Source organism: Myotis nattereri (assembly GCF_964212035.1).
Source record: "Myotis nattereri genome assembly, chromosome: 14".
NCBI lineage: Eukaryota > Metazoa > Chordata > Mammalia > Chiroptera > Vespertilionidae > Myotis > Myotis nattereri.
In genome coordinates this window covers 56377093-56390746 of record NC_138089.1, presented here as the reverse complement: position 1 = coordinate 56390746, position 13654 = coordinate 56377093, and the positions used below count along the sequence as shown (strand labels likewise).

Genomic DNA, 13654 nt, shown 5'->3' with positions numbered 1-13654 from the left:
CAAGGGGCCGATCAGGTGATCAGAGGGTGATGGGGGTCTACGCCTTAGGCCAAGGCATCAGGCCTGGGCAAGGGGCAGAGCCAGCAATCGGAGGGGTCTGGGCGTCCCCTGCCCAGGCCCGATGCCTGGGCCAGAGGCATCGGGCCTGGGCTGGGGGCAGAAGCAGTGATGGGGGGAAATGAGGGTCCCCTGCCCAGGCCTGACACCTCTGGGCAAGGGGCCGATCCTGCGATTGGAGGGTGATGGGGGTCAACGCCTGAGGGCTCCCAGTATGTGAGAGGGGGCAGGCTGGGCTGAGGGACACTCCCCCCCACACACACCCAGTGCACAAATTTCGTGCACCGGGCCCCTAGTTTATTTATAAGATCACAGAGTTAGAAGAAGTAATTGGTAGAAGAAATGGGCTTATGAGCCGTAACCGGTTTGGCTCAGTGGATAGAGCGTCGGCCTGCAGACTGAAGGGTCCCAGGTTCGATTCCGGTCAAGTGCATGTACCTTGGTTGTGAGCACATCCCCAGTAGGAGGTGTGCAGGAGGCAGCTGATCAATGTTTCTCTCTCATCGATGTTTCTAACTCTCTATCTCTCTCCCTTCCTCTCTGTAAAAAAAAAAAAAAAAAAATCAATAAAATATATTAAAAAAGAAAAAGAAAAAAAGAAATGGGCTTATGAAACAAGTTGTAGAGGCAAAGGAAGGGCCCTTGCAGCTTAGAAGTGAGGGAGGTAAAGGTGACAGGCCTGGAGGGGAGGCGGGGGGCGGTGCAGGCATGCTCCCAGGAGGGAGAGATTGGATCCTCCCTCCTAAGGGTTTTAGGGGTGGAGATTTTAGGGGAGGTCCCAGGGCAAGATCTCAATCGATAATTCAGCAGCTTTCCAGGCCTGTCCTTTCAGGGTCGTGGTCTCCACTGATGGATTGGCCGGCACCAGGGCAGGGGGTCATTATACAACGCAGCTGGTCCTGAGGTCAGTCTTGGTGTCTGGTTTTGCTGCTTTTCTGGGCCTGGAGCTGAAACACAACTGAGGCCCAGATGTTACCTGTAGGGAGGAAAGGCCAGGGAGGTCCGAACCGCAAGACCAGCCAGTGATATGCTAGGGAAGGGGAGGTCACCCTGGGGATGAGGTCCCAACCTACAACTGTCTGTTGCTAGGCACCTGGTGACCTTCTTGGCCCATGGTCCTTGCTCTGCTCTTGTCTGTCTAACTGTCTACCACAGATCCAGACACCCCGTGGCTGGGGAGAAAGGGCTCAATGCAGTGGGTCAAAGCACGAATCCAAACTGAGCCTGGGGAGCCACACCCTGCTGGAGGCTCTTCCCCTCAGCTCTGCAGCCACACTGGCCCAGAGTGGGTGTGCACCCTGTGCCTTAGGACAACCCTGCCATATGCTTTGAGCAGCACACCCCACACACCTTTATCTCCATCTCTAGCACCACCACAGCCCAACACACCTGGCCTTGGCATCCTCCAGGCCTTCATTTAATTACCACCTGATTAGCCTTCCCGACTCCCCACTCCCCTTCCCACTCTGCTCTTCTCTGGTGCAGCACGTAACACAATTGTAATGATATACTTCTGTGGGCAATGACTGAATGTATTTTCCCTTAGACCAGTGATGGCGAACCTATGACACCTCTGACACGCGAACTCATTTTTTTGGTTGATTTTTCTTTGTTAAATGGCATTTAAATATATAAAATAAATATCAAAAATATAAGTCTTTGTTTTACTATGGTTGCAAATATCAAAAAATTTCTATATGTGACACGGCACCAAAGTTAGGGTTTTTCAAAATGCTGACACGCTGAGCTCAAAAGGTTCGCCATCACTGCTTTAGACCATAAACTCCATGAGGGCAGGGACTATGTCTGTCTCATTCAGGTTGTGGCAACATTTCTGGCAGTAAATGACCAGTAAATATCTGTTGAAAGGATAGATGGGGCTGTTCCAAGGAAGGGGGGAATGAATGGATGAGTGGGTGCGAGTGAATGAATGAATGAAGGTGAGAATGAATGTAAGGTGGTACTGCCACCCATTAAAAACTGGGGGACTAAGTTCAGCTCATTGGAGTTGGCCCACAATTTGCCAAATGGATTCTAAGGCTGGAGAGAGTTAATGGTGCTGAGTTCCTGCTGTGCCCTAGGCAGTCAGAGAGGACTTCATGGAGGAAGAGTGGGGATGTTTCCAGCTCCTGAGGGCATGTGGAAATCCTGTGGTTATCTGAAGAGACAGAGTCCCTGTTTGCAGGTCATTAAGAAATTAGAGTCATTTGGGGTGATCAGAAGTGGTTGGATTGAGTCTGAACTTCACCTTTCGCAACAATGGGCTGAGCTCTTTGACTGGTATGGACACCAGTCCATACCAGGCGACCACCAGATGAATGGCACAGCCTTTACCTTCTGGGGCCTGCTGGCAGGGACCTGACCTGACACTTCACAGAGGCCCCTATCATCTCTGACATTTCATAATTTCTCAAGATTTCCAGTGTATCCTTGCTAGACAGGTATGCAAACCAGTTGGGCCAGGGCCAGGCCCCCAGGCCAGAGGCTCAGAGACTGAAGACAAATAAGGAAGGGGTGGATGTGAAACTTAGTTATTGCTTAGTATGTTTCTGATGAATGAGATAGCAAATGAATGAATTACTGCACGGGAGTAAATAAAGGGGTGAGTGGTCAGTAGATCATGGAGGTGAGAGCAAAGGCAGGAAGGCTTTGTAGAGGAGATGCTGGAGCTGGTAAGGGGCTGTGACCCTGAGTTACAGGCTTCCTCCTGGTCCCACCTCCTCCTCCCCCCACATGACCAGGCCCTAGCAAGTGCTAATTTCACTTCCACATACTGTCTCACCAGGGTTATTTATCATAACTTGCAGCTGGTAGGGCAAGGTCCGTGTGGGCAGACCTTTTCACCCCCAGCTTGTCAAGGCCTCCCAAAAGCTCTCTGGACAGTCTGTCCAGAGTTTAACCTGCAAGAGCACAGCCATGGTGCCCTGGGGTCCGGTGCTGGGAGCCCTGTTGGTGGTCATCGTCGGGTACCTGTGCCTGGTGGGGCTTCTCCGGCAGCGCAGGCCCCAGGAGCCCCCTCTGGACAAGGGCTCTGTGCCCTGGCTGGGCCATGCCATGGCTTTCCGGAAGAATATGCCCGAATTCCTGAAGCAGATGCGGGCCAAGCACGGGGATGTTTTCACCGTGCAGCTGGGGGGCCAGTACTTCACCTTCGTCATGGACCCCCTCTCCTTCGGCCCCATCCTCAAGGATGTGAAGAGAAAACTAGACTTCGTGGAGTACGCGGAAAAACTGGTGCTCAAGGTGTTTGGGTACCAGTCCGTGCCGGGCGACCATCGGATGATCCACTCAGCCAGCACCAAGCACCTCATGGGCCACGGCTTGGAGGATCTCAACAAGACCATGCGGGACAGCCTGTCCTTGGTCATCCTGGGCCCCGCGGGCCCGCGCCCGGAGGCCAGCCGCTGGCGTGAGGATGGTCTCTTTCACTTCTGCTACAACGTCCTGTTCAAGGCTGGCTACCTGAGCTTGTTTGGCTACACGAAGGACACGGAGCAGGACCTGCTCCGGGCGGAGGAGTTGTTCACGCAGTTCCGTAAGTTCGATCGCCTGTTCCCCAGGTTTGTCTACTCCTTGCTGGGGCCCCGGGAGTGGCTGGAAGTGGGCCGGCTCCAGCGCCTCTTCCACCAGACGCTCTCTGTGAGAGAAAACCTGGAGAAGGATGGCGTCAGCAACTGGATAGCCCACATGCTGCAGTTCCTGAGGGAGCAGGGGGTAGCCCCGGCCATGCAGGACAAGTTCAACTTCATGATGCTGTGGGCCTCCCAGGGGAACACGGGGCCCACCTCTTTCTGGGCCCTCCTGTTCCTCCTGAAGCACCCAGAAGCCATGCAGGCTCTGAGAAAGGAGGCTGCCCAGGTCCTGGGGGAGGCCGGGCAGTCTTTCACCTTCGACGTCAGTGCCCTGCAACGCACCCCAGTGCTGGACAGCGTGATGGAGGAGACCCTGCGGCTGGGGGCGGCGCCCACCCTGCTCAGGGTGGTGCACGATGACCACGTCCTGACGATGGCCAGTGGCGAGGAGTACCGGCTCCGCAGCGGAGACATCGTGGCCCTCTTCCCTTACCTCTCGGTGCACATGGACCCTGACATCCACCCCGAGCCCGCCGCCTTCAAGTACGACCGCTTTCTCAACCCCGACGGCAGCCGCAAGGTGGACTTCTACAAGGCAGGCAAGAAGATCCACCACTACACCATGCCCTGGGGCTCGGGCGTCTCCATGTGCCCCGGCAGGTTCTTGGCCCTGAGCGAGATGAAGCTCTTTGTCCTGCTCATGATCACACACTTTGACCTGGAGCTGGTGGACCCCGACGCGCCTGTGCCGCCCGTGGACCCCCAGCGCTGGGGCTTCGGCACCACGCAGCCCAGCCATGACGTGCGCTTCCGGTACCGCCTGCGGTCCCCTGAGTGAGCTCTGCCAAGGGGACCGCCAGCCTGGCCAGAGGGGGTCCCTGGGGGGTCTTCGCCTCCTCTCGCCCCTCTGCAGCCAAGACCCCCCCCCCCCCGCCGACGACTGCTCCCTGCGGCTCTGTGGCACCCCTACCTCTGTCCTGGTGGTCCTCCTTGCTCTCTTGTCTCCTTCTAGTCACCTCACAGGCTTACCACTCTCTCTCTAAAGCCCCTTCAGTGGGTTCTGCAGGCCCCCCTGTCACAGGAAGTCCAGAGGAAGGGATTGGGAGATAACACAGGCCTCCACCAGTCCTGCGGGATAGAAGCTGGTCCCCACGAGGAGCTCAGCATCTTGCCAATATGACCTCCACGCCCCCCCCCCCTTAATTTCCCCCTCAATACTATTCCATGTCTTCTGGAATTCGCATTCTAGAACCGTGTTGTCCAATACCAATACAAGGCAAGCCACATGTGTAATTTTTAATTTCCTAGTTGACATATATATTTTATAAAGAAAAGAAGCAGCGGGTGAGGGGGTGAGAGATCAATCAATGGACTTGTATGTATGCATCTGAGTATAACCAATGGACACAGACAGTAGGGGGGTGAGGGCATGTGCTGGGGGTGGGAGCGGCTGGGAAGAGGTCAATGGGGGAAAAAGGAGACGCATGTAATACTTTAAACAATAAAGAATTTAAATAAATAAAATATAAAGGCAAGTAAAATTTGTTTTTATAATATATTGAACTTACCCCCATATATCCAAAATATTAGCATTTCAACATGTAATCAATATAAAGAATACTTTTAGATTTCTTTTTTGGTATTGTCTTCCATATCTGGTATGTACTTTTTTTCTGGTATGTACTTTTTTAAAAAATGAATTTATTGGGGTGACATTGGTTAATAAAATATGTAGGTTTCAGGGGTACAATGCTATAAAACATCATCTGTATATTGTATTGTATGTTCAAAAATCTGGTGTGCACTTTTCACCCTTCCAGCACATCTCAGTTCAAGCCGGCCCATTCCAAGTGCTCCACAGCCACGCGTGGGTAGTGGCCACCAGGCAGGGCACAGCCGGTAGAGAAATGCTGCCTCCGTGTAGGAGTGATTCAAGCTTTTCTCTCCACACCTGTCCTGCCGGGCCCTCTGCTCACTCTGCTGCCAGAGACCTTTTTCTAAAAGCATCTCTAGTTGTCACTATTTTATTTTCTGGTTCCCCATTCCCTTCACACACCTGATATTTAAGTTTTGCCCCAATTGGTCCCCAAATTGTCCATCCAGTGCAATTCAACGTGGCCAGCTTTCCCTGGTAGAACTCTCTCGGGCTAGAAAGCACAGCTGCTTGCTTGTCCTGCCAAGCCCAGAGCCGGCTGCTCCTGGAAGCCTTCTTAGGTCTGGCCCCATCCCATCCTCAGGCATCCAGCTACTGGGGCTCCCCGAGTACTGTTTGCATCACAGCACATCTGTTATGTGTCCTTGCTGTCTGTCTGGGATTCCTCCTCCTGTCCCCTCCCCACACTGGAGCCCATGGGGCTTGGTATCATGTTCCTCATTTCTGACCCCCCAACTCCCCAGCTGTGGATTAAATTATAGACACCTGACTTCCAGTCTCGGCTAATTTACTTCACTTCCTCAAATCACTTCCTTCCCTCTGTGCCCTCACTCAGCTTTCTGGCATATGAACTAGAGACAGTTCCTGTTGCCATGCTTACCAGGGCTGGGAGACGGGGAGGGGATGCTGCCAGAGCTGCAGCTGGCTGATGGCAGGGCCTGGCTGGGGCTGTGATTGTGGGAACTGGTGTAGGGTCCTGGAGGAGGGAGGCCCCAGCAGCATGGACCCCCTGCAAGGACTGCCCAGTGGGGCTTCTCTCTGCTACTCCTCCCCCTCACCGGACTGGCCTCTTCCTTCCTGTTGAGGGTGCCTGTTCTGCCCTGAGTTTTGCCCAGACACTAGACTAACAGGAGTCTGTCCCCACCAGCTATGTGACTCTGGGTCAGGGCTGGCTTTCTCTGGGTCTAGCTGCCCCAAATGATGACCTACCTGGAGCCTGACAGAGCTTTGACTGGTTCCATCCTGTTCCATGAGGGGCCAGCAGCATACAGTGTTAGTAGGGAGCACAGGAGAGGGAGGACGGGGCTGGGAGGCTGGGGGCTGACCATGGGGAGAGAGCTCCCCAACAACCTGCCCACATAGCCAGGCCTGGTGCTGGAGCAGGTGCAGAATGGAGCAAAGTGGCAGGGCCTTCACATACCTCCTTGTCCCTGCCCAGACCTGGGTGCTGCATCCCATCTTCTGCCCCTCCCCCCCCCACCCAAAGGACCATGGGCCAGGAGCCTGGCCTGTGGACAGGCTGGGGAAGGGCTGAGGCTCCAGTCCACTGAGTCAGGGCCAAGAGTCTCAATTGAGAGCGAACTTCATGGATCCTGTGACCTGTCTGAGGGTAGGCTGGGACCGAGGGAAGCCTTGGTGGTCAGGTATGAAGTAAATACAAGACTCCCATCCCACAGCAAAGGATGTCCATGTAACAACAGGCCTCCCAGGAAGCCGTGAGTTCCCAGAATTAGAGTGCACTTACAGGCCAATGCCCACCGCTGGCCGCCCCCCCGCATGGGGACTGCTGGAGACACCCTCTCCAAGGGCCGCCCCCACCCCCTTGCCTTGCAGAGGCTCGAGGCAGTAGGAAGACTTGAGACCTGTCCTGACCCAGCAGCTCTCATTTCTGCACCAGTTTTTCTCTCCCTCAGAGAAAAGCCCACGATGTGTATTCTGTGAGGAAAGCTTATAATAAAGCCAGTGGGGAATGACGTGCCACTGGTGAATTCCAGGCTCCCCGGGAAGAAAAGAGATGTTTTCCTAGGTAGTAACTGCTGTGAATGCCCTCGCCACACTTCCCAGGGGGGAGGGGGCAGCCCTGCTCCTGGACTGAGCCGCGCCTGCCTTTCCCTGTAGGCAGGTCCCCAGGTGCTGCATCTCCGGATTGCCAGGCTCCGGAGCCACCACCAAGGCTGCAGCACTAAACAAAACAACACCAGGATTTCCCCAGCTGAACGAGAGGGCCAGGAGCGGCCTGGTGGGCGGGAGGCCGCAGGCTTCTGGGAGGGAGATGGCAGTGAAGGCCGAAGGTGTTGCAATCACTCTGGCTGCCGGGTGCAGATGAGACGATAGGAGATGGTGACAATAGGACACCGAGGTCAGTTGGGCAACCACTGCAGCAGATCAGGGAGTCTGATGTCCTGGAAGCAGTGAGCGGGTGCTGCTGGGGGTTGAGAACTGAGCTCTGGGCTGAGCAGCGTGGTCACGGGGGCCCTTGGAGAGAAGACGCTGGGTGGATGCCCAGCTGAGCTGGGTCCCCTCCGCTCTCACCGGACTGTGGCGTGGCCGCTGAGGCTTTATTTCCCCCGACAGCCCCCTTGTTGGGGGAGTCCTCAGCCTGCCCCTCCTCAAGGTCATTCATGCTGGTCATTTCTTCTTGGACAGTGAGGCCACTACTCTCACAACAGCTGGACAGTGGGGCCTGGGCAGGGCATGGTCCCTGGCGCCGTCCAAACAACTCGGCCAAGAAAGCCTTTAGGTACTGGCAGAAGCAGCGGATGGAGAAGGCGTAGAGGATGGGTGTGAAGCAGCAGTGAAGGAAGGCGATGCTCTCTGTGACCTGCAGCGCATAATCCAGGTAGTTGCTGGTCTCGCAGTCCCCAAAGACTCTCAGGTCCATGAGCGAGTGCAGGAACAAGATGAGGTTGTACGGGAACCACAGCACGAAGAAGGCCACCACGAGGGAGACGGCTACCTTTAGAGCCCGGCCCTGGCCTGGGGGCCTCAGCCTGACCAGGGCGGAGCCGATGCGGGAGTAGAAGAAGATCATGGCGAAGAGTGGAAGGATAAACCCCAGGATGTTCTGCTGGAAGCGGAGTATGAGCTTCCAGACGGTCCCATGCCCCCCGAAATCCGCATGGCAGTTCCACACACCCTCATGGTTTTCATGGATCCGCACAAAGACCATGTCAGGGATGGAGACAGCCAGGGCCACAGCCCACACGATGACAGCCAGGAGCCAGCGCTTGGCCCGGGTCCTCAGCCTGTGGTGGGGCTGAGCGTGGACGATCTGCAGGTACTTGTCCAGGCTCATGCAGCTAATGAAGAAGATGCCACTGTAGAGGTTGATGGTATAGAGAGCGCTCACCATCTTGCACAAGAAATTCCCGAAGACCCAATGCCAGGCCACGGTGGTGATCCAGAAGGGCAGGGTCACCACAAACAGGAGGTTGGAGATGGCCAGGTTCAGCAGGTACACCTCAGTCATCCTCCGGCGAGGCACGTACCGGAGCAAGACCACTAGGAGCAGGAGGTTCCCGCTCAGGCCCAGCACAAAGACCAGGCTGTAGAAGACCGGCAGGAAGACCTTGGCAAAGGCCAGCACCTCGTCCTTCATGCAGGGCACGAAGGCCGCCTGGTCCAAGTAGTACTCGTAGTCATAGAAGGCGCTGCTGTTCTCGGAACTGGCGACCTTGGTGGTGAGTGGCTGAGGGGAGGTGGCCATGTTGGGAGGAGACATCCCGTCCTGGAGCGCTGCAGACCAGAGAGCAGTGCGGGAGAAATAAGATGAAGCTAGGCGATCCCTCCCTCACTTCAAACCCAGTTTCTACTGCTCCGGGATATCCAATGGACCCCTCGCGTCTACATCAGTGCCTGCAGCCGAGCAAGTATGAGCCTAAGTGTGGGAGCCCGAGTCTACGCTCAATAGTGATGTCACCTTGCATAGGTATTCACTTCTTATGGTTCTCTTATTTTCTCCCTGTCATTTAAAAAGACTGGCACTGTCTTTCTGATTTTTCTTTCTTATTTAGGGGCTACCAATTCATCTACTGATTCTGTCTCCATACTCTTCCTCATGTGTGGCTTCTCATTATTATTCTTCGTGGGGCTTATATATATTTTTTGAATGAGAGCTTCTCTTCAGTGGGCTTGTTTTATCTATAAAAGTCTAGTGCCCGCTCTGGCTTTGAGCCTTCTTTCCTTCCATCGCCTGAGAGTGTCCCTTTGCTTTTATTTACAGCATTTTATTTATAAGTATAGCTTTATATCAATATTTTCTTTCATATTTAATATTTTAATATATTTAATCCAGTATTTTCAGGTTGGTAGCAGAAAGGAGTGATCCATCATGTTGATAGAAACTACTAAACTTTTCCATCCCTCAATCTCCTCATCTTTAAAATGATCATAATGAATAGTGCCTACTTATGGGGTTCTTTTGAGGCTTAAATATGATAATTCGTGTGAAGCACTTCAAGCCCTACGAAGAGTACTAATATTTACTCAGTGAACATTAGTTTAAATCATTGCTTCACCCAGAACTGAGTCCATCACCTTCCCACCAGCTTCTTCTCCTCTCCTGTGTCTACCTAACTGAATGGCACCACCAACCACTCAGCCACCTAAGATTGAAACGTGGGAGATATCCAGATTCCTTCCTCACACCCTCACCACCACTCTGCTACCTCTGGAATATGTCCTCTACCTCCAAGTCCCATACAAATACATGTGATAGTCTTTTAATAAAATTAATACAAATGCACTATATACATATGAGTTCAAAGAGCTGAAAGGGAAAGTCAGAGAATGACTGGCAGCTGCCTGGGCAGAGGAAGCCAGAGGCATGGTCACGTTCTCTCTGGGGATGGCGGTTCCCCAAGTTTAATGGTGTTATTAAAAGAGAGACTCACACGAAGCAGTGATGCGAGTCTGTCATGAAGCAAGACTAGGTTCCATCTTGTTGTGTGTTCCAGAACAGAAACATCATGTCCAATGCGCTAGGTTGTTCGCCGTGGGGAGCCGGTTTGGGAGGGAGAGAGGAAGGAGTTAAGGAGGGGGATGTGGCCCAAACAGGCAACCCTGCACAGCCACCAGAGTGGGGCCTGGAGGCTGCCCATCACCACGGGCCACAAAGAGAGGAACACCAGCCACCCCTACCTGTTCCTCTGCATATGAGTGTTTATTCTTTGATTCAAAGGAGATTGAACTTTTTCATATGTCCAATGCCAGCTTTACTTCCTCGGTGAATGAGTTATTGTGTTAACGGGTGGGGTTCTCATTTATAAAAGGTTTTATGTTGTAAGAATTTTAGCTTTTTATACAGATGTTGTAAACATTTCCCCCAGTCCTTTCTAATATAAGTTTTGTCTATTTTATTTTTCCAGGTAGAATCTTGAAACAGATGTTTCTCTCCCTTCCCTGGGCAGCAGCAAGCACCCCCCCAGCACGTGGCTGGCGTTGGGAGTCTGTGAGCTGCGGGGGTGGGAGGAGGAGGTGCTCTTCTGCACTGAGGCCTGATGGGAATTCGTTAGTCAGGAGGTGTCACTAACTAAACACCAGCAGTTCTGCTCTGTCATCACTGGACTTGAGCCTGTCATGGTTTCTCAGAGTCCTTGACTTTTGCTTTAACAAACAACCAAATCTGACGATGGCTTTGATCAAAGCCAGATGTCAGGATGAGCAGGCCCTCGGCTGGCCCACACCACTTGGAACACTCTGTTCCCTTTCTCTCGGCCTCCTCATCGTTCCCTCTGGGAGTCTTTCCAGGTCCTTTTGATCCCTGAGGCCACCAGCCAGCCCCTCCCACCACTTTCATCAACAGCAGCAACCACCCGCCCCAGGTGCACATGGGAAAAGGCCAGGCACCTTCACACCCACTGTGGCAGTCCTGTAAGGCCCTCCTAGAAGGAACTGTCAGCACCATTTAACCCAGAAGCAAAGCAACCTTCTCACAACCTCGGAGGAAGGCCCTGGCTGAGCTGCATCCCTGGTCCCACTGTTCTGGTCCCAACCACCTGACCTGCCCAGCTTACCGAAAGGAGCCACCTGAGAGAGGCGGGGTCTGGGCCCAGGAGGGCTTGGTTGCCCAGAACATTGCCCTTTATTGGCTGGTCTGGCCTCCGTAGACTCCACCATTCCTGTCCCCAAGGCTTCACTGAGCCTCCTTGCAAAATACAGCCTCCCTATGGTCAGCAGGTAATGGCCTCCCAACGACACCCACCTCCTGACCCCTGCAACCTGTGACTATGTCACCTTCTACAGCAAAAGGGGTTTCCCAGAGGTGACTAAGTTAAGGACCTTGAGATGGGGAGAGGGTCCTCGGTTATCCAGGGTAATCACAGGGTCCGCATCAGGAGGCAGGAGCGCTGAGCCAGAGAAGAGGTGACAAGGGAAACAGAAGCGAGAGGAATGCGGTTAGAATGAGGGCAGGGGTTCCCTGGGAGCTGGAAGAGACAGCACACAGACTGTCCCTGGGGCCTCCGAGGAACACGGCCCTGTTGACCCATTTTATTATTATTATTTTTTTCTCTTTGTTGGCCCATTTTAGACTTCTGACCTCCAGAACGTGAGAATGATAATTTTGTGCTGTTTCAAGCCACTGATTTTGTGGGTTTTGGTGCAGTGGCAGAAGGTGATATACTTCCTGTAACCTTTGGTGCCCTCCGAATCTCAGCCTGAGGGAGTAAGAGCGCACCCTGTCCACCTCCTTCAACTTATAGGTGGGGAAACTGAGGCTCAAAGGAAGGGAGTGACTTGTGCAAAGCGTACAATGAGCAGTCAGTGGCTGGACTGAGCCATGAACCCCAGGCTCCTGGCTGCCCTTCGGGTCTCTGTTACCCCACCCCTAACTGTCCCTCTAGCCCCGTTCTGGTTCTTCCCCTTTTGCTTTCACGTTTCCTTGTTGTCTGAATTCATTCCGTTTATCCAGCAGCACCTGAAGAGGAACGAATGGGGGCGTCAGTTATTCACATCCTCGTATGGCTTAGCGGGTAGGAAGGCAATCCCGAATGAAGCTCTGTCGTGGGACTTGAGGGGAATCCAGAGCACTCTACACAGCGAGAGGAAGAGGCTTTTAAAGAGAGGAGAGTGCCCTGACTGGTTTGGCTCAGTGCATCGAGCATCGGCCTGCGGACTGAAAGGTCCCAGGTTCGATTCTGGTCAAGGGCATGTACCTTGGTTGCGGGCACATGCCCAGTAGGGGGTGTGCAGGAGGTGACTGATGTTTCTGCCTCTCTGCCTCTCCCTTCCTCTCTGTAAAAAATCAATGAAATATATTTAAAAAAAAAAAAAAAAGAGGATAGCAAGGACAAGGTCAGCCGAGCTTCCCCTGCAGTGAAGACAAGGGCACAGAGGCAAACCATAGCTTATCTCCGGGGCAATGATATCATCCTCTTGGTGACTTCCTGAGGCTGCTGCTGGGCTGGCTCCAGCTCTGACGTAGCAAGAATCCCTGGCTGGAGAGCAGGTCTCCTCCTGAGGACCTCAAGGCCTCTCAGAGGAGCCTCAGGTGAGGCGATGAGCGAGAGGACGGTGCTCCATCCACGTGGACTGGAAGGCAGCCATGCTAGCTGAGCTCCTCCCATGCAGCTCCTCAGGTAATGCTCACCAGAGTTCTGGGAAGTGGTACTATTATGCCCCCCATTTTCCAGATGAGGAAGCTTGAGGCTTGGAGAGGTGAAGCCCAGTTGTCCACGGCTTTGCATCAGTAGATGACGGAGCCAGGATTGGATGACACGAAGGACACAAGTAGATCCTGTGGCTCTTTCTCCCCAGCTCCCCTTTCCACACGGACCAAACTTGGATTTGAAGGATGAGCCTCTGGCCGTGGGACTTCTGGCCTCAGCAATGAGTGGCAGATAAGATTCAAAGTCAGTCGCGACCCGGAGCCAGCTCTGTGGCGTCCGGGAGGCATTCCACACACAGTCACGGAGTTAACCAATCTGCACTCAGTGAAGCTGGTAGCTGGAAATTGGTCCTGGTGGGAATGTCTACACCATGGCAAGTGCTACAGATGGGAGCTCCCCCCTCTCCTGCATGTGCCCCCTACCCCACTACCACAAGGGAGCTGATCGTTAAACCTTTACTGGCACAACCCTTCTCAGGGCCCCATGGAGCCTGACCAAACCCTGACTGTCTCGCTGTCTGCCTCCCTGCCTGTCTCCCTCCTCTTCCCTCTTCCACCTTCCACATCTGTGCCACAGCTGCCACCGCCTGAGTCAAGAGCTCTCGAGGACAGGGTCTCGTGTAGGTCTCCTCTCTGTCACAGACACCCACGCTGAGCGTGCTGGCCACAGTGCATGAGACCAGTGAACAAATAAACAGCATCGGACGTGACCCCAAGAGGCCATGCCAGCTTTCAAAATATAAAACCAAGAAAAACACTGGAGAT

At 53.7% G+C, this 13654-nt stretch overlaps 2 protein-coding genes across 2 annotated transcripts; one reads left to right on the top strand and one right to left on the bottom strand.

Annotated features, from left to right (window-relative positions):
- The first annotated feature begins 2835 nt into the window (after positions 1 to 2835).
- CYP8B1 (cytochrome P450 family 8 subfamily B member 1) lies at positions 2836 to 5203 on the top strand. The gene has a single exon (XM_081105611.1). It carries the CDS (start codon positions 2974 to 2976, stop codon positions 4465 to 4467), a length of 1494 nt encoding a protein of 497 aa, XP_080961737.1. The 5' UTR covers positions 2836 to 2973; the 3' UTR covers positions 4468 to 5203.
- On the bottom strand, positions 5130 to 11527 carry ACKR2 (atypical chemokine receptor 2). Its single transcript, XM_081105612.1, has 2 exons — positions 10176 to 11527; positions 5130 to 9018 (listed from the first exon to the last, which is right to left on the bottom strand). The coding sequence occupies exon 2, from the start codon at positions 9002 to 9004 to the stop codon at positions 7748 to 7750; it is 1257 nt and encodes a 418-aa protein (XP_080961738.1). The 5' UTR covers positions 9005 to 9018; positions 10176 to 11527; the 3' UTR covers positions 5130 to 7747.
- Positions 11528 to 13654: the final 2127 nt, after the last annotated feature.

Bases quoted from the DNA above. Each gene is read 5' to 3' on its own strand.
- CYP8B1 (XM_081105611.1), top strand. From the start codon at position 2,974: ATGGTGCCCTGGGGTCCGGTGCTGGGAGCCCTGTTGGTGGTCATCGTC.
- ACKR2 (XM_081105612.1), bottom strand. From the start codon at position 9,004: ATGTCTCCTCCCAACATGGCCACCTCCCCTCAGCCACTCACCACCAAG.